We start from the raw sequence: 25,322 nt of genomic DNA on the forward strand, positions 1-25,322 counted from the left end.
TATAGGACCACTATATCTCCACTATAGGCACTATATGTACTCTAGGTCCCCTATACACACTCTATAACCACTATATGCACTCTATTCCCACTATAGGCCAATTGTACAGTTTATTGAAATGATCAGTGTCACACACACACACTCTCTCTCTCTCTCTCTCACACACACACACACACACACACACACACACACACACACACACACCTTCATAGAGAGTACGCAGTGAACGTGTGTGGGTGTAAGACATATCGTGTGATATACTGCTCTTATGCAGGATGCAATAAGCCATTTTGAGACAGCTCGAAACACAGAGACTCTTCTGTTAGTGCACAAAGCGCTTCAGCAGTCACGTGACCCGACCCCGGACAAACGCTCGCGCTTCTACGCCTGCACAATTCTAGCATCCAGTCGCAGCTTTATTAGATTAAGGACCGTGTGTGTGAGAGTAATTGTGTTTACACACGGAATAAGGTGCGTAACTGACAGTATATAGACGCTTCGAATTACGGGCAACAAAACAAAACACACACAAGGCCTGAAACGCTCTGGCAAGGTTACCGACACTTATGGCGTAGTTTTGTAACGTAAAACTGCAGGTATGACATGTACACAATATTTAGGGGTAAATGAGAAGTGAAGCGCATGCTTTGTTTTGTTTTTTTTCCATTAAAAAAATAATCAGAAAATGTACAGAACTTTTAACTAAAACTAAATAAAGATACTTTTTAAGCAATCGCCCCAACACGTCTTTTTAAATATAGGAAAATATTGCTTACCTAAAACAAATAAGGAGCCGATGGTGAAGCCGGATAGTAGTTTATGAGCCATGTTTATTAAATAATTCGCTCTCGGAAAACAGGCAGGTTTTTAGTAAAGACAGCAGTAAACACACCCGGAGTCACGCGCTGCTCGGGGAAAAACAAACAAACAGGCAGGTTCAGTTGTCCAAAAGAGTTTCTTTCTCTTCGTTTGCTGCTAAATCCTTCGGCTTGCTCGCTTTCTCTCTCTCTCTACTGCACTCAATATCAACACCGGGAATGTTCCAGTCATGTGAGTCACCCAGCAGCGCGGTCACGTGTCTACGAGTCACCCAGCAGCGCGGTCACGTGTCTACCCACCCGAGCAACTTTTTCACACGTTTTTTAACACGCTATAAACACAAATAAACCACTAAAAACGCGTGCATATCATTAAACACAACACCCTATACACAGATCCGATCCCGTTCTAGGTGTTATAGTCACCTCGTATGTACACGATGTTTATAGAGTCGTGCATAAGGTTTTACACCTACAAATGATTATTTCCAGGAAATGCGTCATGCTGCGCAAACCCCGCGTAACCACGAGGGCCTTAAACGCGCTCGTGAAGACGTGTCTCACGCGCTGCTCCATATGATACAGAACTTGTGCTTCTACATATAGGATAAGGTTCAATAGCACGAGTCCAAACGCGTGCTGACATGCCGAATAATGTCCCAAAGAAGCACTGCAGTTGATCTGTATGGTCGAATTGCAAATGTATGATTTTTTTTTATACCTGATCACGTGTCAATGACGTCATGTTTTCTATGAACTTGTATAGAAGCTCCAATTCAACACGTTTCCCTTCCCTCTTCCATACTGACTCGGTTGGAACCGTTTACAAATGTGTTATTACTAAAAGAAACAAGAGGTAGTTCTGATTAGTCATCGTTCCAACGAAGGAGCTCTTTAAATTCTTTATGATTACACTATAAATGTCCCAAAAGTCTCTACACAAATGTCCCTATACAAAAGTCTCTTGTGTAGAGACTTTTATGTAAAGTCTCTACACAAAACTACGCACAACCGTATAGTGCGTCTCCGCTGTAGCGTGACGGCTTACTTTCACTGGACTAAGGGGTCCAAATCCGTTCCAGTACGATGACGTTATCTTCGCACAAAGTTAGCTCTAGGATAACTTGGGTTGCCAATTTGATGAAGGTAGAAGAACTCGATGGACCTCCACAGAGCTCTGACTCAACCCCACTGAACCTTTGGGGTAAACCAGAACGCTGACTGCACCCCAGGTCTCATCACCGAACATCACTGACTTATCTATCGTGGCTCAACATACGACAATCCCAACACCCAAATTTTAAAACTTAGCAGAAAGCCTTAACAGATTAGCAGCGGTTACGTACGGTGTACTCTACATACACAGCTTGTTACTTCAGAAGTCAATCGAATGCAGAATCGGTCTCTGAACCCTGACCGCCAACTAATCTTTTGGCCATGTAGTCTGAAATTACATCGTGACAACGATTTTAGTTCAAATGGAAACGATCTTCAACTCACGATGATTAAACAGATCTTAAATATTTGTCGATTTCAGAGACAGCGATATCTAGAACATGTTGTTAGACAGCTATTTGTACGTCATATCTTCAGCGATCAATCAAACAAAACAAAATGGAGATTTATGTAACTAGCCGTCACTTTGTGTTGATTCGATCACTCGACCTTTGTTTGTTTTCTTGAGCAATCCTTAACATAACGTTAAAGTTCCGGCGGTTTAATTATTGAGGAATTATTCAGAGCTTGTACATCGTCATTTAAAGAAAGTAAAAATTAGATATCTAGAGTTGATGGAATACAACAGAACTTTAGCGTAGTCATGTGGTGTTTTGGATACATCTGGAAAGGTTTGAGAGTTAGCACCACTGTGGTCAGTAAAAATTCACACTCATTACACTTACCCCTGACTGGCATAAGGTCACGTATATATACACACCAGACACTCACATGCTTTAAAGAAGCGTGATCTTATCACTTGGTTTTGACCAATTGCTGAGCTGTAGTCTGGATAAATCTTGCTTTTCCTGCCACACTGTTCACTTTAATTCTGCACTGATTTGTTAAAAGTTTACAGAAGACCAACTAGTGTGTAAGTGTTAAATCAGAACTGCATGAGCTGACTGTTTCACAGCTGCTTCAGTTCTCCGTCACTTTTCTTTGTTTTACCATCAACCACTTCTCCTTCTGGCAAATGACTGTGTGTTTCTCCAACAAATGATTGTGTAATGCAGTGTAGGGATGTGAGAGTCTGGTCAAAACAAGATATACTACACACACTTATACATACACATATATACACACACACACGTATATATACACATACACACACACACATATGCACACATACACATATGTATGTATGTATATATATATATAAAATATTATATATACACACACACACACACACATACACGCATATACACACACATATATACACATACATACACACACACAGCTGAGACACATCCAACAATCAGGATCCAGATTCAAGCCCCAGCTGTGGTATGTACCGTCTAGATGCATCCCTGTGTACCAGGATGGAAGGAATCCAGCATGCTTTAAATCTTAACATTCTCCCATGAAGTATCTTGTACATCTAGGTGACAAGAAGTTTAAAAAAAAAAAAAGTGGCCCTGAGGTCAGAAATGGCGTGTCCTGGTTTTACACATTCTGAGATTTATGTAAGTAAAATGAAATGAATTAAATGCAAAGTAACAAAACACAAACACTTCGTAAGCAGATGGTGTCTGAAGCCATATCTGGAGCAACAATATTCAAATTAAACATAGTTTAATCGAAGTCAGTCTGCATTTACAAAAAATACAGCCTCATATTCTACAAACTGAGGAGCCAGAGATGTTGGTCAGATTAAGTTTAGTAGTGAATTAGAAGGAGGAAAAGAAGAAAAAAAAAATAGCACACATATCCACACAACACACATACACGCATACATACTAATGTGCTTTGTTGAGTCTTAAAAAAAAAAAAGCATACATTTTATCACTCTTTTTCAGTGTGTGAAACCTAGAGAACATCATAAAACCCAATCCTGCAGTATTTATCGGTTAGTGAAGCTTTTGGAAATAAAATTCTTGTTTTTTTGTTGTTTTTTTTAACTTTTATTTTAATCAACATTTCCATTGCCTGAGTGAAAATTCTCAAAAACCCTGATGTTACCACAGAACCTCAACACACTCCTCATTCTCTAGCGACCTCTGACATGTCAGCAGTCAGAACAGCTTAAAAAAAAAGAACTATGACCATAAACTATTAGCGCATGTGAAAGATGTCCAAAGTGAAGACTGACCACAAAAAGCAAAAACAAAACAAAAAAACAACAAAATAAAATGAAAAGTAAGAGGAAAACAAAGTGCTTTTTGTGGAAATCATCAGCTGATCATTCTTCTAGTGTGATCCTCCTAACGTCACACAACGTAACCCCACCGCTGTACAGTACAATAAGGCCCCATGCCAACCCTGGTCACTCTACTGGTGGGCATATTCAGGGTCCTCGAAGGGTGGGTTACAGGCTGTCCTTGGGCACGCAGCCCAGGTAAAGGGCAGATCTCAGATCAGTGGCTGTGCCTGTGCCTCCAGACTGGATCTCAGGCAACATAATGATACTGGTTAGGGCTCTCTTTGTCTCTCTCCATGTAGTCTCGGTCAATCAGGGACTCGATGCGCTTCTTCAGGTCACCTGGCTGTGAGAAAAAGTGGGGTGTGAGTAAGAAGTAACACAGTAAGAAAGTACATTTATGTGTCACAATGATAACTTGATTTACTGCTCATCAACTGGACACCTGTACTCGATACTTTGCCTTACAATTCCATAAGGACAAATGTAATAAATTATATAATTCATCACGAGGTCATTTCTATGAATGACCAGAGGACCAGAATAATATTGCTGGATTGAGCAGATTTAAAAAAAAACAAAAAAATAAAAACGGCGTGCTAGAGTTTTGCCAAAATAAAGCATACACAGAAATTTAAAACCCTTGAGCAAGTGCTTATTATAATCTCAGCCTTCTTGAATAACAGGAGTGGAACCCGATGTGGTCGTCTGCTGTTGTAGGCTATTAACATCAAGGTTTGATGTGTCGTACTTACCGAGATGCTTTATTGCCCACCGCGGTTGTAAACAGTGATCGTTTTAGTAACTATAGCCTTCCAGGAGCTCGATCGAATGACCATTGGCACTGAGAAATATGCCACAGTTAAAAGTCAAACACTAACTGAAGCTCTTGACTTGTATCTATCTGATAGTATGCACTGTGCTGCTGCCACATGATTGGCTGATTAGATAACCGCATGACGATAAGAAGGTGTTCTGACGGCGAGTGCATGTGCGATATTGGGCAGTTGTGGCCTAATGGTTAGAGAGTCTGACTTGTAACCCGAAGGTTGTGGGTTCGAGTCTCGGGCCGGCCACGACTGAGGCGCCCTTGAGCAGGGCACCTAATGCCCCCTAACTGCTCCCAGGGTGCCGCAGCATAAATGGCTGCCCACTGCTCCGGGTTGTGTGTTCGTGGTGTGTGTGTGTTCACTGCTGTGTGTGTGCACTTTGGATGGGTTAAATGCAGAGAACGAATTCTGAGTACGGGTCACCGTACTTAGCCGTATGTCACGTCACTTTCACTTTCATACAGGCAACGACAACATACAGTGGATTTGGAAAGTATTCAGACCTCTTTAGTTTTTACAGAGTGTCAGTGAATTTAAAGTGGGTAATGAACATCATGAACATCAGTGACAAAATAAGATCCATGGATTTATATTTGCTAATTTATAAAAGTGACCATACATTTCTCATTTATATGATCATAAATATGATATTATAATAATCAATGTGATAATATGATATTATCATATAAATATGATATTACATATCAATATGATTATATCACCGATTTCTTCATAAGCTCAATCGGATTAAATGGGGAGTCTGAACTGCCATCGTCAGGTCCCTTCAGAGACGTACTATGGGTTTAAACTTGTCCTGAAGTCAGTCTGGCATTGCTTGAGGTACATTCTTTGAATTTTTTGCTGTGTTGAAAGGAAAAGCTTCACTCCAGTGTGAGGTTATGTGCAATCTGGAGCAGGTTTTCTTCAAGGATCTCTTCATATTTGCCTGCATTCATCCTTCCCTTCGTTCTCATCAGTCTCCCTGTCCCTGAGCAGCACACCGTTATCAAGATGCTCCCACCACCATGCTTCATCTTAATAATGAGCAGTTGTTAAGCGGCACCTGGTTTTCAACAGAGTCCTTTAAGTGGACTCGACCATATAAACCTGATTGGAGGAGCATTTCTGAAATGGATGGTCTTCCAGCAGGATCTCACATCACTGGGCAGGACCAGTGAAGCACTAATAAAATAGCCATTGGGTTCTTAAGCACCACCCTGACTCCACCCAAGACTCTTCTAGCCCAGTTTCTGTGCTCCAGGAAGAGTCCTTCCATTTCAGAGCTGAATGAAGGAGCATTCAAAGATTCAGAAATGCATTTATATCCATATCTATGGCTCATCTAGGAATTTATGGCTTGTTCCTTTCTCAGATATGCACCTTTCTGATGTGTACCTTTCTAAATCTTCTCCAATCAACTACCACAGGTAGACTTGAGCTCTAGGAGATATTTCAAAATAATCAAAGTAGACAGGATGCGCCCGAATTTGGGAGTTCTTTAGCCAAGGGTCTGAATATCTATGAATTAAATAAACTCGAACACCACACTGTCCTCCTTGTAAACTTGTGAAAAGAGCTGTACCTTCACAGGGAACTTGAGCTGGTTGTAGAGTTCTGATACCAGCAGGTTGTGGCTCAGTGTCTTCCTCATCTTCATGATCCTCACCACTGCAGCGTCTATCTGGTACTGCCTGTCCTGGAAGACACGCTCTGTGGTGCTCACCTGCTCCTCTACCTGAGGTAAAGAAAATACAAGGCCAAAAGAGACTAAGCATCAAAGCACGTGAGACATTACAAATGTACAATGAAACTCCACATGTAAGGGATAATCTAAAGTAAGGTGTTACTAATTGAAATGATTATGAAATGTTGCATAAAAAGCAAAGTATTTTTGCCTGAACGAAAAAAAAAGCAAACGCTCTCATCGTCTATCCAACGGAGGAAATATATTCGAGCTCGAATGTCAGGACAGAATCGTAAACAAAGTTTACAAGGTCGGGAATATTATTAAATGATCCTATTTATCAACTTCCAGAGTTAATCAGTAACTGTACTGATAAATTGACCAGCAACAGAGAACAGTGGTTAAAAACCAGCAGCAGAGACACCATCCATCCCCCTGCTGAATATAAACGTTGGTTATATGAGGACATAAAAAATATTTTCATTTTACAATCTTACAAAGCAAACTGAGATAAAGCAGCTGTTTAAACGCAGGCCCACAATGACAATGTTGGAGGAGTTGGAGGGACTGAAGGACAGATGGAAACAATTTGTACCGATAGTGAGTAAGTGTAGAAAAGTCCTACCGTCTCCTTCATCTGAATCTGGTTGATTTTGATGCGAAACAGTTTGTGTCTGAAGTCGTTATTGAAGTTGAAGCGGTCTCCGTCCTCCACTTCTTTCCCTCTGGGATTTTTATTTAATACTCGAGCTTTCCCACATGCCAGGGACTGCAGCGTGCGTCCGAGCTCACTCTTCTCTGAGGGAACAACAAACAATTCATGTGTGTGTGTATATACACACACACACACACACACACACACACACACACTCTCACACACACACACACTCTCACACACACACACACTCTCACACACACACACACACACACTCACACACACACACACACACACACACACACACACACACACTCTCACACACACACTCACACAACTTTTGACCATGAGTGACTTGGTTGTTTTTTCTTTTTTTTTTTTTTGGTGATTTTTGTTCATTGTGTCAGTGACACACAATGAAATCACAAGCCACATCATTCTACAGTAATGACACATGACTCAATTCTAAATGCGGCTAAACACAAGACCAAGAAACTGCTGAGGAGATTATACCAAAATGTCAGCAATTTAGTTCTATCTACACAGAGGACATTATTTTCATTATTATTAATGGTGCTTGCAAAGCATCATCATTATTATTATTGCAAAATTTTTTAAGACTTCTGTGGTTGAAAATCAGTATTTTTGGGGCTAAGTATCCCTTTAATTTCAGACAAATTATTTGGAAGTGTAGATGCTAAAAACTACACAGATATGTGAATCTTTTGACTGGTAGCACAATCGGTGGTGCTGCAGATTTATAAGACGGACGAAAATAAGAAATCCACAAACTGGAAAAAAAAGTTACTTAAAGTTAGTTTCTTTATGATGCTAAACAACAGGACACACCCTATTACCCTGGCACACATTTGTTTCCACTGACCTCATAACATCTTCAGTTTAACTGTAACCGGAGCTTTGTGGTCTTATGACTATGAAGACTTTTACGGGTATTTTAGTACACAGCAAATACCAGTGCACAGTCTCTAGAAACAAAGCCCTTTAAATACAAGCCCTTTAATAAGTGACACATGACAATAGATGTGAATCCAAGACTTAAACTGCAGATCTTTAGGTGGGTGGTTTTATTATTAATAAAAGGTAAATAAATATGCATACATTATTAGGTTAATATAAACAGGAGAGAAAATATCTTAAAAGACACCATAATATGTTATTTTCATTCATTACAAATAAATCTTTATACATAAGTTTTTACCTATTCCTGTAGCTGTTTGGATCTCCTCCAGGGTAAAATCCTCCCCTTCATTAAACATGAGCAGAACAAGTGTCTGGAATAAAGAAACCTGCAGCTCCTTTTTTCCCTGCAGAGGAAGAAATCAGATCAACGTGGTGTACAAACAAACCTACATCCTAACCTGAGCTCGGAAACACAGAACCTGTGCGGTTTGTTAAAAGTGTGCCATGGTTAAGTTCCACACTGACCTCTTTAAACTCGGCTTTAAGCACCGCATGGCCGAGCGTGGGCTGCCACTGAAGCTTTCTCCCGCTGTGCTTTCCGAGATAGAATGTTTTGAACACCTCCTGCAGCTTTACCATCTAAAACACACACACACACACACACCGTCCTCTACCAAATCTAAAAATGTCTGCAGCAGAAATGTGAAAATAATTTTCGCATGTTTCTTTTGTTAGCCTAACCAGATTGTGAGGACACTTATGGTATGCCACACATGACTTCTGATCTTTTTCCTATTCACACACAAGTGCATAACGAACCTCCGAGGGCAGATGGACATCCATGGGGGTGTAGGTGGGCCAGTAGCCCATGGTGAGGACGTTGACCGTCAGATCGATGTTGCTGGGTTCACTCTGATTCTGCATGTACTGAGGAGAGCGAGACATGGAAACTATGAGCTCATCGACCACAGCCACATGTTTTATCTCAACAACAACAAGGTTAAAAGCTTGATGCCACAGATCGGCATTTGACGACTTCTCTGAAAGTCCTGAATCAGCTCATTACACTATAAGACCTATTTTATTTATACATTTCATATGGATGTTATAAATCATAGAAAATTAAAAAGTGTGTGTTTGGAAAATCAGAAATGTGACATCTTTTGTTATTTGTTCTCTAGAACTGATGTTGAACAGAATAGAACAGAAGCAAAGCCTTTGTTTGTCACATATACATTACAGCACAGTGAAATTCTCTAAAACTTTTGGAGGTTGGGGTCAGAGCACAGGGTCAGTAGTCATAATACAGCAGTGATTGTAAAGGGCCTTGCTCAAGGGCCCGACAGTGGCGCCTCGGCAGTGCCGGGGCTTGAACCCCGATCCCCCGGATCAACAACCCAGAGCCTTAACTGCTTGAGCCACCACTGCCCTAAAATGAATGACTTAAGTCTAATCAAGTCAGGATTTTTTTTTTTCCAAAAATGAGTGGTACAAAATGATGCCACATTTCAAGGTGTTGATACTTTAACATTGAGATACCTGTTTGAACTGGATCATGATGTCTTTGGAGAGTTCCATATCTTTGAACATGCCCTCGAGCTTGCTGGTGAACGCTGCACCGCACTCTATAAAAGATCATAACCATAAACGACAGGTCACATCTTATAGGTCCATTAACTTGGTTATAATCACACCCTATTACTCTTAGGGTTTCTGTGGAACATCTCCGTCTGAACCGTAATTCAGACATGTTGTTATAAGCTCGGGTCTTTCGTTATGTACTAAAAAAAAAATACAACTGCCCGAGATTTCTACAGAGAGATTATAACGAGACAAATGACTAAAAAGACCTACAGACACCTTTGTCCTGTAAATTACCTTTAGACCCATTAAATAATCCAGGAGCCATAAATATACATAATCGAAGCATGTGAAAGTTCCTGCTTCCCAGATAGTAGAGTTCAGTGTCATTCTCTTGGCATAAATCTTCAAAATCATAAACAGGTGGTTTAAGGCTACAGACCGAGTCCGGCTGACCCTGAGGTTTTATTAAAATGAAGCACTGAAAAGTTGACACACCAAAATGTCTATATTACCCATCAAATATGATCGAGTTAACTGATCGAATCTCTCACTTCAGTCTGTATGAAAATCTCCATAGAAGCCCCTGAAACAAAGCCACCAGTCAGTCACTTAGAGAAGGCTGGGCACCGATTAGTGTCTGTTAGAGGTTTGCTTACTTTCTGCTTTAATGGGATGAAAGACTAACACTCGTTAGACATTCACCTTCAGAAACACCAATTGTAGCCAGGTCTAGATGCATGGACTTTGAGCATGTGCGTTTTTCTAGGACCTCTGCTTATCTCAACATACGTGCTTCCCTTAGGAAACATTGTTAGAAGGCGGAGGATTGGTTTACGTTGTTGTGATGACGATACCCGGTTATATATCTCATCAAAACCAGATGAGATATCTACTGTAAATTGCACACAGAAACTCTCACGCTTCAACTTCCATTTAGAGGGATGTACTGTTACTGTTAGCTCGACAGTGAAAGACCTGAGTGTTATATTAGACAGCAACTTGTCTTTAAAATCATATCGCCCATATTACAAAAACAGCCTTCTTCTACAGAAAGGTTAGAAATATTGCCAAGCTAAGAGACATCCTATCTGTATCTGATCCTGAGAAGCTAGTTCATGACCTCCAGATTAGACTATTGTAATGCATTACTAGGTGCAGGTTGTCCTGCTTCCTTAATAAATAGTCTACATTCATTCTTCTACCGCTTATCCGAACTTCTCGGGTCACGGGGAGCCTGTGCCTATCTCAGGCGTCATTGGGCATCACGGCAGGATACACCCTGGACGGAGTGCCAACCCATCGCAGGGCACACACACACACTCTCTCTCATTCACTCACACACACACACACTACGGACAATTTTCCAGAGATGCCAATCAACCTACCATGCATGTCTTTGGACCGGGGGAGGAAACCGGAGGAACCCCCCGAGGCACGGGGAGAACATGCAAACTCCACACACACACACACACACACACACAAGGTGGAGGCGGGAATCAAACCCCCAACCCTGGAGGTGTGAGCTGAACGTGCCAGCGTGTCCCCCCTAAATAGTCTACAGTCTAAAGCATTACTAGGTGCAGGTTGTCCTGCATCTTCAATAAATAGTCTACAGTTAGTCCAAAATGCAGCTGCCAGAGTTCTTACCAAAAAAAAAAAAAAATGTTATCACCTTTACACTGGCTACCTGTTAAGTTTAGAATTGATTATAAACTGCTCTAAGATCTCTAAATGATCTCTAAAATAGCTCCCATGTATCTAATTAGTCTTCTAACATGCTATGGTTAAACTCAGGACTTTCGTTTTCTTATTCAGCTCCCAAACTTTGGAATAGTCTTCCTGATAGTGGTTGGGGCTCAGACACACTTCCCCTGTTTAAATGTAGATTAAAAATTCATCTCTTTAGTCAGGCGTACACATAATAAATCCCATAATTCTGTGCTATAGTACATGCACATTATCATCTTGTGCTTGCTAATATTATGTACAGCAGCTACACTAATTCCTCTCCACGGCTTCTCTCTTTCTACCCATCCTGAGACATCTAGAGATGTTCCAGCTGCAGTTAGACTCTCTACTAAAGAGGAGACGCAACTCCATGTGGTCTTTGAGGACAACAAATTCCTCATCAATACAACATTTCTCAGTCTGTATATTTATAATCACACCCTCCGGTGTCACCCACATGAGGATGAGGTTCCCCTTTGTGTCTGGTTCCTCTCAAGGTTTCCTCCTTTACCATCTAAGGGAGTTTTTCCTCCTCACTACAGTCACCTGAGTCACCTCAGACTTGCTCATTGGGGATAAATACAAACACATTTAAATACATCTAATAATAATCTTGAACTTTTGTATTATATTAACTTTTTTTTTTATGTTTATGTTCTTTAAAGCTGCTTTGAGACGATGTCGATCGTTAAAAGCGCTATACGAATAAATTTTAATTTTTCAACCTACCTTAAACATTTATTGGCCGTTGACCTGGATTGATTCTTAACCTCATAGGGATCCTTATCCAATGAGCTCAACAATATAAATCTATCACTCATGTTACACGTAATAAAAAGTTGTTCCCCACCTTTTAAATTTTAATACACATGGCTGCCAATGGTGCTTATGCATATTTTTGTAAATTTAATCTCAACTAATCATGATTCATCATTCGAGGTCATCCAACCGGTTCGAGTCGTTATAAAGCAAATATCAGGAACTGTTAATATCTGTATATCTAGACGTGAGCAGCCGTCTGATCTACAGCTTTTTGTATGGCATGTATTGTGGTTTTTTTTTTGTTTAGTAAACACGCGACAGCTTGAAATGATTAAGGTGTCGTTGCACACAGTGAACAAGCACTGCAAACACAGTGAGTTCTGGTGTTAAACCACAGCTGCTTAAAGACTTCCTGTTTAAACCATCATGTGATAGTGAGCTTTTTGCTTGAGCTCAGTGTTGGGAAATCGCCCGGCGTACTTTCCGTCCTTGACTACAACTAGGGAAAGGGCATTTCCTCTTCCATCACTTTCCTCTTAAAAAAAAAAAAAAAAACAGGTTTCACCAAGCTGACTACGCAAAAGCAGATACGATTTAAAGGGACAATCTCACCATGTTTGAGTTTGGACAGCATGGATTTCTCAGCATCCACAGAGGCGCTTTTTCCCACCAGTAAGCGCTTCGCTAGGTCCTTTTTGTAGAATGCTTCAAACACATCTTTACCTGTAGAGCAAACATAAGTGGAAGTGTGGAAAGATCGATATATGACAGGGAAAAAGTTTGATATGAAATTCGAGAGATCGAGCTGAGCGGTTTATGTTCTGAATAGACAAAGGTGCTGTTACCGTGGATAAAGCGGAAGATAATCATGATCTTGTCGAGGATTCTCTCCAGCTCCTCTTCTGTGGCCTCTTTGTTACCGGCGCGTAGTTTGGAGTCGACGTATTTGGCTGCAGGAAAGAAATCGCACGAAAGAAATGTACGTTTATCCGAACTGCACGATTATCCTCAGCATACACGGTCTCATGGTACTCGTGCTACTTTGTATAGTCTGGGTGTATTGACCTATCCTGTATATTTATTATACGTGCCTTACTACGTCTTACATGGTTGCACCGTTTGCACCGACGTCCAAGCATTCAGTCAGACCGAACATGACTTATGACTTCATAACCATATGAAACTTATCTATAAACATACGTGTGATGTTTCACACTAACAGCTCCTGCAAACGTGTGACAGTAAGAACAATCGCACGCAACCGAGATAAGCTCTCGATGCATTCAAAATGTAGAAACATGTTTAGCTCGGCTTTTAGCTTAGACGTACAACTGATGGATCCTTCTCTGTACACAGATGCTTCAAGCTAAGATCTAGCGCGTCTGCTTACACGGCAGAAAAGACCGAATGAAGCGGTGGAACTTCACAGATGTTCTGCAGAAGATATCTGATCGGCGTTACGGCCAATTCACCACAGCGCACAGATTTCCATGTAGGATGACATCATTCTTAGCTAGTGAGGTTGTAGACTTTTTTTTAGGCGGACTCGCTGTTTTTACCGTAGTATTAATCAGATTAGCACTTGACACAACATGTAGGAAGAAAGCGTAGCGACGTTTAAACAAACATCGTTTTGATATAGTTTGAAAGGTTTGTCATGTTTTTTTTTTAAAGTGTACTGGAAAGATTTGATGGGGTTTTTTTCTGATGTCCACATACAAACACACACAAGACAAGACCTTCAGTCACACACACACACAATGGTTCTCTGTGGTTTTCTGTATAATCATCTACATCTTCGGGGTAAATCCGAGCTACGCCGACGTCTAGGGGTGGGGAGTTCTAAGCTCATATACAGTAGTCTACGGACTGAAAAGAGTTGTTAACAATATTAGAGGTTCAATTAGAAAGAAAAAAAAAAGGATTTAACAGGCAAGTCTCTCGGTGCTGTTGACTGTGAGACAGTGATGTGAGAAAACTATTTCTCATTCTCACATTTTAGGAGGTTTCATGCACATTCGCATGTTCGTGTCCTAAATTCAAATATCATTTGCTTCAAAACCAAAGTGTTAAGGGGTGGAGTCAGACCTCCTTAAGCTCCTCCTACCTGGGTGGAGTCTGTACTCATAGCTACTGCAATTTCGCACTTTTTTTATTTTTAATGTCTTTCTATCAACTATATTTTTGAAATAAACCATTTTTCCAAAATACCTGTAAACAGCTTCATTAGTGACATGTTGCATTTATAGTTATCCAGGGTGTATCGGTTGATTTCCTGAGCTTTATTATTCCTCATGGATAATTTAAGAAATCGATATAATTTAGATCCATCATATGCTCACTGCAATTCTTACCAATAAGCTCTGCTGGTTTGTTGGGTCTCTTGTTAATGAAGCTCTCGAAGGCTTCCTTCATGGCATTGATGAAGCCCTCGTTCCTCTGGAAGCAGCCGTGCGCCACGTTGTCCATTTTGTCCTTAAAGTCCAGCAGTTCCTGCACCATGTCCTTGTCTTTTTCGGGAGAGCCGACGATCTCGCCGCCAAAGCTCTGTGGGAGAAAGAGGAAACTGACTGGACGGGCCAAATGTGGGAGCGAAACGAACAATAACGTAATAGACGTGACCTTGTGTGTGTACCTTGATGTACTCTCTCCAGAACTGCAGTAATACTGACAGGCCTCCCTTCACTTTGCTGAATAGCTGGTACAGCAGAGTCAGCTCAGTCACACGGTTCTCATCCAACAGCGTGTTGAGACCTGAAAGAGCGACCGAGGAGAAGAATCTCATACACGTCACACTCAGGGTGTCTTACCAGCTTAATAGCTGCTTACTCTGCTTAATAACAGACATCATACGGACATCGTAGGCAGTGCATAACCGTATGATATCCTAGACGCACCTTTCTGTAAAATGGCAGTCATGTGTTCGCCCAAAAGCTGCTTCTCTACTGCGGAGATCAATGGCTTCCTGTGTGAAAGGAAATAAGAAGCTTTTAAAATATTGCATTTTTCCACCTTTTATTATATTTTGCAAAACTATGTGAAACGTTTCTGTGAAAGATTTGTGTCAAGTTTTAGCTTTTTTTAAATTATTTTTTAATTATTATTATTATTTCAACTGTATGACATGAAATGTGTATTATGTTCTACAGGCTGTGTAGATATGTGAATAAGGGCTTTGGGTCTACATTATTTTGTTATGTAGCATTACTGTATGTTTTGCACCTCCTAACTATTCCTAGAGATCCAGATGTGTGTAGGAATCGAACTCTAATGGTTCTTGCTTCATCTCGGCATGTCTTCAGGATGCTTTCGGGAACCTCTGGCTGATATAACACTTAAGTGTGGTGACCTGAAAATAAGGGGTTTGGGGTTTTCTAGCTTATTTAATACTTTTGAATGTCAGGAAGTCGGAAGTTCTAAGATCCGGTGACTGTGGAAAGGTTTAACATGGCTGTGTGTGAAATAAATGAGAGATATTTTGGCTCTGATGTAGAGGTCTTCACGGGTCCACTTTGATCCGAAAACCCGAGGTCCGACACGAGAGCCAAGCGGGTTCGGGTCTAAAAGTGTCACGTGTACCTCGGACACGGGTCGGTATAATAATAGTGCCATCGGGTCTCGAGTAATTTAAAATGAATGTGTTTTTACCGAACGGACCCGAGAAGACCCGAACTACTGTATCTCGTGTGTGTGCATCGACTCGAGTCCTTTTCCAACCTCTCCTCTGTTTGCCAAGACCACCTGGTGGCTGGTGACGTGTGGCTGGCGGTAAGCTCATTTTTGTTGAAACAGATCTGTCAATCAATTTTGAATCCACGTTGTAGCGGTTACTTTAGTGTACATTCGGGTCCAGTCGGGTAAAAAAAAAAAAATCGCCAACGGGTCGATTACTTATGCACGTCGGGTTCGGGTAAAAAGTGATTCGGGTCGGGTACATTTCTTTAGACCCGAGAAGACCTCTACTCTGATGTGCCCTCTAGTAGCTTTCAGGTCCTCCAAACGTACGGTATGTACACGATGCGTGCGAGTGTGTGAACAACAAAGGCAGGACGTACTGAGTGCTCTGATCCAGGTAACTGATGACACGATCGATCTCCTCCTCTAGTCGTCGTGCTACGTGGTGAAGGTATTCGGGAACCTGAACGAAACCCATACACAAAAAAGCACTTGGTACACCAGGGTACAGAAAGGTGTTTCATACTGTAAACACACACACACACACACACACAGACACACACAAAACAAAAACAGGAACTATCTATGGATCCATTCCTACTTACATCTCTTTCTAACATCAGCCTCTGACCCTCGGCTGCATACAAGCGATCCGTCTCAATCAGAAACCTGTTTTCGAAAGACTCCTTATACACCTATGGAATAATACCATGCAAAATATCCATAAGATATAAAGTCAAGAAAGTAAAGTAAGTAAGTAAAGCAGCTCTGACACCAGAGGACTACGTGCAATGACTGACAGGATTGCCTTGACAGTTATATTATGTTATTAAACTGTTCTCTCCATCATTATGCAATTTAATCACAACTATCGTCACCTGCAGGTCTGACAGCATGCCTAATAAGCTGCGCAGGAGACTCCGATCCACCGTCTCTCCGTTCCTCTCTCGTTCGATCTGCTCCAAAATTCCTTCTACTGTACGACTCTGGACTGCGCTGTCGCCCACGATGTGTGTGCGAAACAGCTCCAGCCCCGTGTCCCTGCAGCATCACAGCAAAAGAACGAACGGCCTTAATGACAGCGTTTCAGACTGGCAAGGCATGTGACAAGGAGTGTTTGTGTTTGGTTCTCTCACCATATGGAGGGGAGGAGGGAATTCTGGAGGACGTATGTGCGATCCAGAAAGAGGAAAATACTACGGATCATGATCTGGAGGAAGAAAAAAAGAAAAGAAAAGAAAGAAATATGACAAACAAATTTGAATGTGCTTTTGAAATAGAGTTGATGATCATCTGCCACAGTGCAAGAACAGACCTGGTCTACAAGGAAGTAATTTAACTCTTTAATCTCTTCATTTATATTAGTTATATACAGTAATACCTCAAGATACGAGTTTAATTCGTTCCGTGACCTTGCTCGTATCTCAGATTGCTCGTATCTCAAAGCAATTTTCCCCATTCGGTGGTCGGCACCTCACGCAGCCCCTTTGCGACTCTCCATAGGAAATGAATGACTTCCGGTTTATCGGCCGTCGTTTGTCGTGTGCAGCAGAAAGGCGGCTTTAACCGAGTGAGACTCGGGAAGCTGAGGCGGGGGAAACAGAGCACACGTGGTTGTTCTGGATCTTTGTTTTTGGCGGCGGCGGCTCGGATGCTCGTATCGCAAAAATTTGCTCGTATCTCACGGCAGAAATTTGGTCGAATCACAGCTCGTATCTCAAAAAACTCGTATGTCAAAGCGCTCGTATCTCGAGGTATCACTGTATATGATTAAAATAAATTCAAGACAAAATTTAGGAAGATAACTGAGTTCATTCTAATGTTACTGCACAAAATATTGTTTGAACATTCAGTATTCATATACAGTATTTACACTGGCCGGTTGGCGCGGTTTCTGTTTATCGTCTTTTGTGTATTGTATTTTTTGTATTGTCTTGTAACTTTGTGTCTGCACTGTCTTTTGTCCTGCACTGTTTGCACAGTTGCACTTTATGTGGCTAGGACTACTTACGTGTCCTTAGCCCTGTCTTTGTTTTATGTAGCACCTTGATCCTGGAGAAACATGTCTCATTTCACTGTGTATGGTTGAAATGACAATAAAAGCTTCTTGACTCTTGATTTGACTTAAAGTCATGAGCCTGAACAAGCTCACATTCACAGTTCACTCTAACATATGGTACGATAAGCTTGGCTGTAACTTAATGCACAATTTCCGTGTATTTGAATTCAATAATAATTAAAGAAAATATTCTATGGAGTTGTTTACTTCCTTCGTTTACGTAGTTTGACAGAACGACGTCATACCGAGACCTTTAGAAAAGTCCGACGGTGACGTTTAGCTACAGTATAGAAGTGGACCGAGACTCTTTATGATGATGGCTAAATTTCTCCGCTTATTAACTTCCAGACAAATTCAGCTAACATGGTAGTGTGTTTTTTTTTCTTACTGTTTGTCTGCAATGGTCTTGCCAGCATCTGTTCATCCTCTTCAGAAAAGACAGACTGTCCAGAGAGTCTGTAAGAGTGGGTTAAGGTCTTTACCGTTATAAATACACTCCCACTTCAGATGAGTAAGATTTTCTGTGCTTTAATGGAAGTTTACCAGTTTCAGATCACTTTGCATGAAAAAAAGCATCAAGTTGATGGACAAGAGTTTCCATTTCACCTTCTGTTCCCCCAGTTTAAATAGTGCACACAGATTTGTCAATTTTCACACTTATTGCTCAGATATATAATAAAGCACAAAGCTGGATGTGTCATGTGTAGCCTGTGTACACTTGTTGAATTGACTTTTGCTCTTTATCAGCATTTCACTGCGATTCCAAAGTAATCCAAAGATTCCTGGTCGGCTTGTAAAAAGTGAATAGTGTAAATAGTGTCGGGTGAAAAAAAGTCAGGTGACTCAGAGTGAGTGTGTAAAGATAATGTAATAAAAGTAGTGTGATGATGCCCCCTAGTGGGAGAGAACATTATTTGAAAACACGAACAAGTGTTTAACGTGACATCAAATCAAAGATCAGTTTACTACAGAAGTATATCACACACTCACTCACTGCTGCACTCTCTCACACATGCACACACGCGCACACACACACACTCTAATGCACTCTCGCACACGTAGGCATCATCACACGTACGTGCCCACCACGGACACTTACGAACCATCGCACTCGCACGTACACACACGCATGCACTCTCACATGCACTCTCACACACATGCACGCACTAACTTGCACACACACACTCCTGTACGCACTCCCACATACTCGCACACACAAAACCACAGTAAAGGATATTCCCTAAACTGGTGGATCTGCGCTCGCACGTGATCTTCACACACTTGTCGGAGTTGTTTGTACAACATGGGCGAGACTTTGTAAGAGCAAAGGTTTTCCACTGCCTGAAGAGAAAAAGAGAGAAAGACAGTTTTTACTGTAATACAGTTTATACAGTTCAGACACATATGTTATATGTGTCACACAAGTTCGACCTTCGATTGTGCTAACTGACTTTTTGGCTGCCAAGGATTGCTGAAGCGTTACACCACACTGTGCTTACTGGAATGTTTACTAGATTAGGAAAGACACAACATCCACGCCAACCACAGACATCCTTATACAAGCACATGCTCAGTATGTAATCTGGTGATTAATTCCATCAGAGGAAGCAGAAGTTTGTGAATCTAATTAGGTTCACAGCAATACTGCGCATTAGCTACTCGTTACACAATAAATAAATAAATAAATAAACTCGTTGCAAGCACAGTTCTGCAGCTCTGACTTCAATATCATGAACACAGTTAGTGTAATTTTAGGTGCGTTATTTAAACATGTATAATAATATTGTAACTGGACGGCAGTGTCTCCGCTTCGATCCTTGGCCTCGGTTTCTGTTTGTATGGAACTTAAAGACAACAAAACGTAAATACCTTTGTGCGTCCACCTCTGTGTTTCCTCCAACTAACAAAAACATTCCAGTAGGGTTAATTTGTCACAGATATAAAAGTGTGTGTGTGAGTGTATGAGAGACAGAGAGTGACCTTATATTGGGACTCCCTGATCAGTGCCCTGACTACTGAACTCAGGAGCTGACTGAGACACACACTGGCTCCTGATGTCCTGATGAGAGTTCGACAGAGACGGTTCTCTCAACCACCTGTCCTAACTACGAGGAAGCTCGAAAATAATTCTTTCCCAAATTTGAAATTATTTGTCCAGACTTAGAAAAAGAGTGTGAGCTAGGGGGGGGGAGAGAGAGAGAGAGAGAGAGAGAGAGAGAGAGAGAGAGAGAGAGAGAGAGAGAGAGAGAGAGAGACAAAGAGAGGAGAGAGAGAGAGAGAGAGAGACAAAGAGAGGAGGAGAGAGAGAGAGAGAGAGAGAGAGAGAGAGAGAGAGAAAGAGAGGAGGAGAGAGAGAGAGTGAGTGTGAGCAAGAGAGAGAGAGAGAGAGAGAGAGAGAGAGAGAGAGAGAGAGAGAGAGAGGGTGTAAGCAAGGGGGGAGTGAGAGAGTGAGCAAGAGAGAGACCAAGGAGAACAGAGAGTATGTGTGAGCGAGAGGGGGGAGAGAGAGAGAGAGAGTCTGTGTGTGTGAAAGAGAGAGTCTGTGTGAAAGAGAAAGAAAGAGAGAGAGTGTGTGTGTGTGTGTGTGTGTGTGTGTGAGAGAGAGAGAGAGAGAGAGAGAGAGAGACTGTGTGTGAGAAAGAGAGAGAGAGACTGTGTGTGAGAAAGAGAGAGAGAGAGAGAGAGAGAGAGAGAGAGACTGTATGTGAAAAAGAGAAAGAGAGACTGTGTGTGAGAAAGAGAGACAGAGAGACTGTATGTGAGAGAGAGACAGAGAGAGAGACAGAGAGAGAGAGAGAGACAGCTGCATTATTTTAGTCATATTCCTCGCACATCAGGAGAAGTGAGAAAGTCGAGTTTCTGCTGTTTTCTGAGCTAAACTCAGTCTCATCCCAGAACAGGACTAATCTCCAAACCACTCCATATAAACCCCTCCCAGATCTGCTGAGTCGGCTCAGATGCTCCTGCACTTACAGTACAGTACCTGATAAAGCTCCTCCAGGTTGTATTTGATTGATGTGCTGTTCTGGATCGCACCCACAGCATCGCGCAACTTCAGCCATGTGTCTTCTGTGTAGGTTTCTGTAAGCTTGGGTCTGTCTGTACAACACAACACAACACACACCTTGTGTAAAGACAAAGTTGCCAAGTCTCTATTCCATACTACAACTTACAGGGACATGGAAGAAAATAGTCCGGGAAGAGATTATGTACAGCTTTGGACCACACACACCATCATAACCCTTTTACAGTTCAGCACCAATTCAAACACACGGCAAAGTTATTAATTAGTGATCTCAATGATCGGGGTTTTTTTTTTAAATAATTCTAGTTATGTGCAAAACATTAACCAGGACAAATATATTTTATACCAGCAATAGGTGAAATGTTAAATGTTGTATTGTGTATGTTTGGTGGCATTACGTCATCATGATTTACATATAAAACGTCCTCCAAGTTCTTTCATACCGCGTTGACTTATTTTCGGATCTTGTCTGTTATGCTACGTTCACACACACACACACACACACACACACACACATATATATGTATATATACATATATCTCCCCCCATAATTATATTCCCTGCTTCATATGTATAAATACTGCATTATCAGAACTGTCAGTCATCACGTCATCAGTATGTTACACACACTACTGCTGCTGCATATTGTACAAAATGCATAATATTACACAATATTGTTTTGCACTACCATGCACTTCTCACACGTTATATACATAACTGATCTGTCATATATTCTGTATTCATATTTAATACTCGTACTGTCTATATTGTATCTCTCATCGTCTAGTCTGTGTCGTCCTGTACAGGTCTGTCGTGTCGTCTTGTCTTGTACAGTCTGTGTCGTCTTGCACAGTCTATGTCATCTCGTATAGACTGTATCGTCTTGTCTTGTACAGTCTGTGTCGTCTTGTACAGTCTGTGTCATCTCGTATAGACTGTATCGTCGTCTTGTATAGTCTGTATCGTCTTGTACAGTCTGTCATCTCGTGTAGTCTGTATCGTCGTCTTGTATAGTCTGTATTGTCTCGTATAGTCTATCGTCTTGTGTAGTCTGTGTCGTCTTGTCTTGTGCAGTCTGTCGTCTCGTCTTGTGTAGTCTGTCGTCTCGTCTTGTGTAGTCTGTCGTCTCGTATAGTCTGTTTTGTCTTGTCTACTCTGTATTGTCTTGTACAGTCAGTATTGTCTTGTACAGTCTCTATCGTCTTGTACAGTCTGTATCGTCTTGTCTTCTATGTGTCGTCTTGTCTTGTATAGTCTGTGTCATCACGTAGTCTATATCGTCTCGTAAAGTCTGTGTCGTCTTGTCTTGTGTAGTCTGTTGTCCTGTATAGTCTGTGTCGTTTTGTCTTGTATAGTCTGTATCGTCTTGTACAGTCTGTCATCTCGTGTAGTCTGTATCGTCGTCTTGTATAGTCTGTATTGTCTCGTATAGTCTATTGTCTTGTGTAGTCTGTGTCGTCTTGTGCAGTCTGTCGTCTCGTCTTGTGTAGTCTGTCGTCTCGTATAGTCTGTTTTGTCTTGTCTACTCTGTATTGTCTTGTACAGTCAGTATTGTATTGTACAGTCTCTATCGTCTTGTACAGTCTGTATCGTCTTGTCTTCTATGTGTCGTCTTGTCTTGTATAGTCTGTGTCATCACGTAGTCTATATCGTCTCGTAAAGTCTGTGTCGTCTTGTCTTGTGTAGTCTGTTGTCCTGTATAGTCTGTGTCGTTTTGTCTTGTATAGTCTGTATCGTCTTGTACAGTCTGTCATCTCGTGTAGTCTGTATCGTCGTCTTGTATAGTCTGTATTGTCTCGTATAGTCTATCGTCTTGTGTAGTCTGTGTCGTCTTGTCTTGTGCAGTCTGTCGTCTCGTCTTGTGTAGTCTGTCGTCTCGTCTTGTGTAGTCTGTCGTCTCGTATAGTCTGTTTTGTCTTGTCTACTCTGTATTGTCTTGTACAGTCAGTATTGTCTTGTACAGTCTCTATCGTCTTGTCTTCTATGTGTCGTCTTGTCTTGTATAGTCTGTGTCATCACGTAGTCTATATCGTCTCGTAAAGTCTGTGTCGTCTTGTCTTGTGTAGTCTGTTGTCCTGTATAGTCTGTGTCGTTTTGTCTTGTACAGTCTGTATTATCTTGTATAGTTTAGTGCTATTTATATTTGTACTTTTGAGAGTCACAAACAGCTGGAACCAAATTCCTTGTGTGTGTGAACACAATTTCCCAATAAACCGGATTCTGATCTTTATATATACATACATACATACATACACACACACCTATATACATACAGTACATATACTATACAGGGTTACTCTGGTGTTTTTATTAACACACTTTGACTAACCGCATTGTCACGTGTATAAGATTGTTATCACGAAGCTATAAACTTATCTTAGCACAGAGACCTAGCAGTTCACCGGATGTCTTTACCTTTGAAGTTTTTAATCACCAGTTTCTTCGAGGTGCCTGATTTAGAGGTCGGTGTTTTAGTGACTCCGTTGCTGTTTTCCACCAGAGCTGAGAAACTCGCGCTCTTGTGTCGAGACTCTTCTGCCATCATTTACTTGTTTTTTTTTAAACTCGCACTGTTGTGTTTTATCGCTGAAAACGACGCCTTCTTCGGTTCAAACACCTCGACGTGTGTATAACGTGAAACGCGTTTACTGACAAAGTTGAACCCGAGAGGAACTACAGCTGAAGTTAGCCGGCTAGCCGAGTTAGCACGGCTGCTAATGCGTAAAAACAAACATGTAAACAGTGTAAATAACAAAAACCTTTCGCCCGACACATACGTTTACACCTTATGTAGCGTTTTGGCTTAATATCTGATAGAGAGACCACACAGTGTCTAGTAAACAGGGCACAATGTTCATCGTTAACTGGCTAATTTTCCCTCAAACACTACAACAAAATGGCTCTTATATCAGGGTTGCCAGGTCTGCACAAAAGATTCGAATTATTTATATATATATATATATTTTTTGGTCCACAAATATTCTCTCCGTCGTGCAACTTGTACTGTAATGTTTTAAGTTTAAAAGAAATTTGTTGTCTGATTTCAAAACAATTGTTTATAATGTACATTACTGACTGTTGTAGATTTTGCCTCTAGGAAAAATCAAGATTATTTGTACTTTTTTTTTGAAACATATTTTTTATCTATCTATCTATCTATCTATCTATCTATCTATCTATCTATCTATCTATCTATCTATCTATTTATCTATCTTATTTATTTAGTACATTTTTGTATATTAACAAGTCAACATGTGCATCGTTGAGCTTTAACTGGAACAAATTTAGTTGGCTAAATGACATATATATCTATTATTTTCACACCCACTCAATTGAACCCTGTAACTGCTTTATAACATTTTCCCTAAATGATATTAGTGTGCGTTTTAGCATACACATCCAGCTGGTGGTCCACGGGCCTTCACTGACAGCCTTAAAGGCCCTGTATGCAACACTCCCAGCACAACAACTCATTCAACCTAAACAAGTTCAGTTTAAAAGATCATTACTGACTCTTCACACCTTGGACACAACCTCTTTCAGCTCCTCTCTTCTGGCAGGCGCTACAGAACTTAGTTTACTAAAACTGCCAGACACAGGAACAGTTTCTTTCCCCAGTCAATCACCCTGATTAACAACTCCCCATAATTATATTCCCTACTTCATATCTATAAATACTGCATTATCAGAACAGTCATCACATCATCAGTATGTTATTTGCACTACCATGCACTTCTCACTCGTTATATACATAACTGATCTGTCATAAATTCTGTATTCATATTTAATACTCGTACTGTCTATATTGTATCTCATTGTCTGTGTTGTCATGTATAGTCGGTCTTGTCTTGTCTTGTATAGTATAGTGTTGTTTATGTCTGTACTTTTGAGAGTCAGCTGTAACCAAATTACGTGTGTGTGTGAACACAATTTCCCAATAAACCCGATTCTGATTCTGATTCCAAAAAATTACCAATGCGGTAAAATAAATGGATCTGGCAACCTGCGCGTTTTCTTCTGGGACTGGTGCATGCTGGGAAATGTCCTCGATGTGCTTTGTTTACTGAGGGACACTGTTATTAACTGCGAAGCACATCAATATAATAAACAGTTATTTAGTAATGATACAACAGTTTATTAAATCTGTTAATGTGACTAAAGTAACAACCATAATAATAATGACAATAATAATCATAATAATAATAACAACAACAACAATAATAATC

General features: G+C 40.9%; 2 protein-coding genes across 2 annotated transcripts in view; both read right to left on the reverse strand.

The window, feature by feature from the left end:
- lamp1a (lysosomal associated membrane protein 1a) overlaps window positions 1-1,167 on the reverse strand; it is a 15,305-nt gene extending 14,138 nt beyond the window's left edge. Inside the window, exon 1 of the mRNA XM_027156004.2 lies at window positions 777-1,167. Coding sequence (XP_027011805.1) covers window positions 777-828 — 52 coding nt within the window. The 5' untranslated portion in view covers window positions 829-1,167. The remainder of the gene's footprint in view (window positions 1-776) is intronic.
- Window positions 1,168-3,591: 2,424 nt separating this feature from the next.
- cul4a (cullin 4A) lies at window positions 3,592-24,020 on the reverse strand. Its single transcript, XM_027156389.2, has 20 exons — window positions 23,512-24,020; window positions 21,055-21,170; window positions 19,309-19,412; window positions 18,460-18,529; window positions 17,149-17,222; window positions 16,891-17,053; window positions 16,618-16,707; window positions 16,393-16,475; window positions 15,235-15,302; window positions 14,973-15,091; window positions 14,692-14,884; window positions 13,183-13,287; window positions 12,950-13,060; window positions 9,803-9,888; window positions 9,083-9,190; window positions 8,789-8,902; window positions 8,562-8,667; window positions 7,313-7,485; window positions 6,586-6,738; window positions 3,592-4,519 (listed from the first exon to the last, which is right to left on the reverse strand). Exons 1-20 carry the CDS (start codon window positions 23,639-23,641, stop codon window positions 4,424-4,426), a joined length of 2,262 nt encoding a protein of 753 aa, XP_027012190.1. The 5' UTR covers window positions 23,642-24,020; the 3' UTR covers window positions 3,592-4,423.
- Between the last annotated feature and the right edge of the window lie 1,302 nt (window positions 24,021-25,322).

The sequence above is a fragment of the Tachysurus fulvidraco genome, chromosome 18, assembly GCF_022655615.1.
Source record: "Tachysurus fulvidraco isolate hzauxx_2018 chromosome 18, HZAU_PFXX_2.0, whole genome shotgun sequence".
NCBI classification, from domain to species: Eukaryota; Metazoa; Chordata; class Actinopteri; order Siluriformes; family Bagridae; genus Tachysurus; species Tachysurus fulvidraco.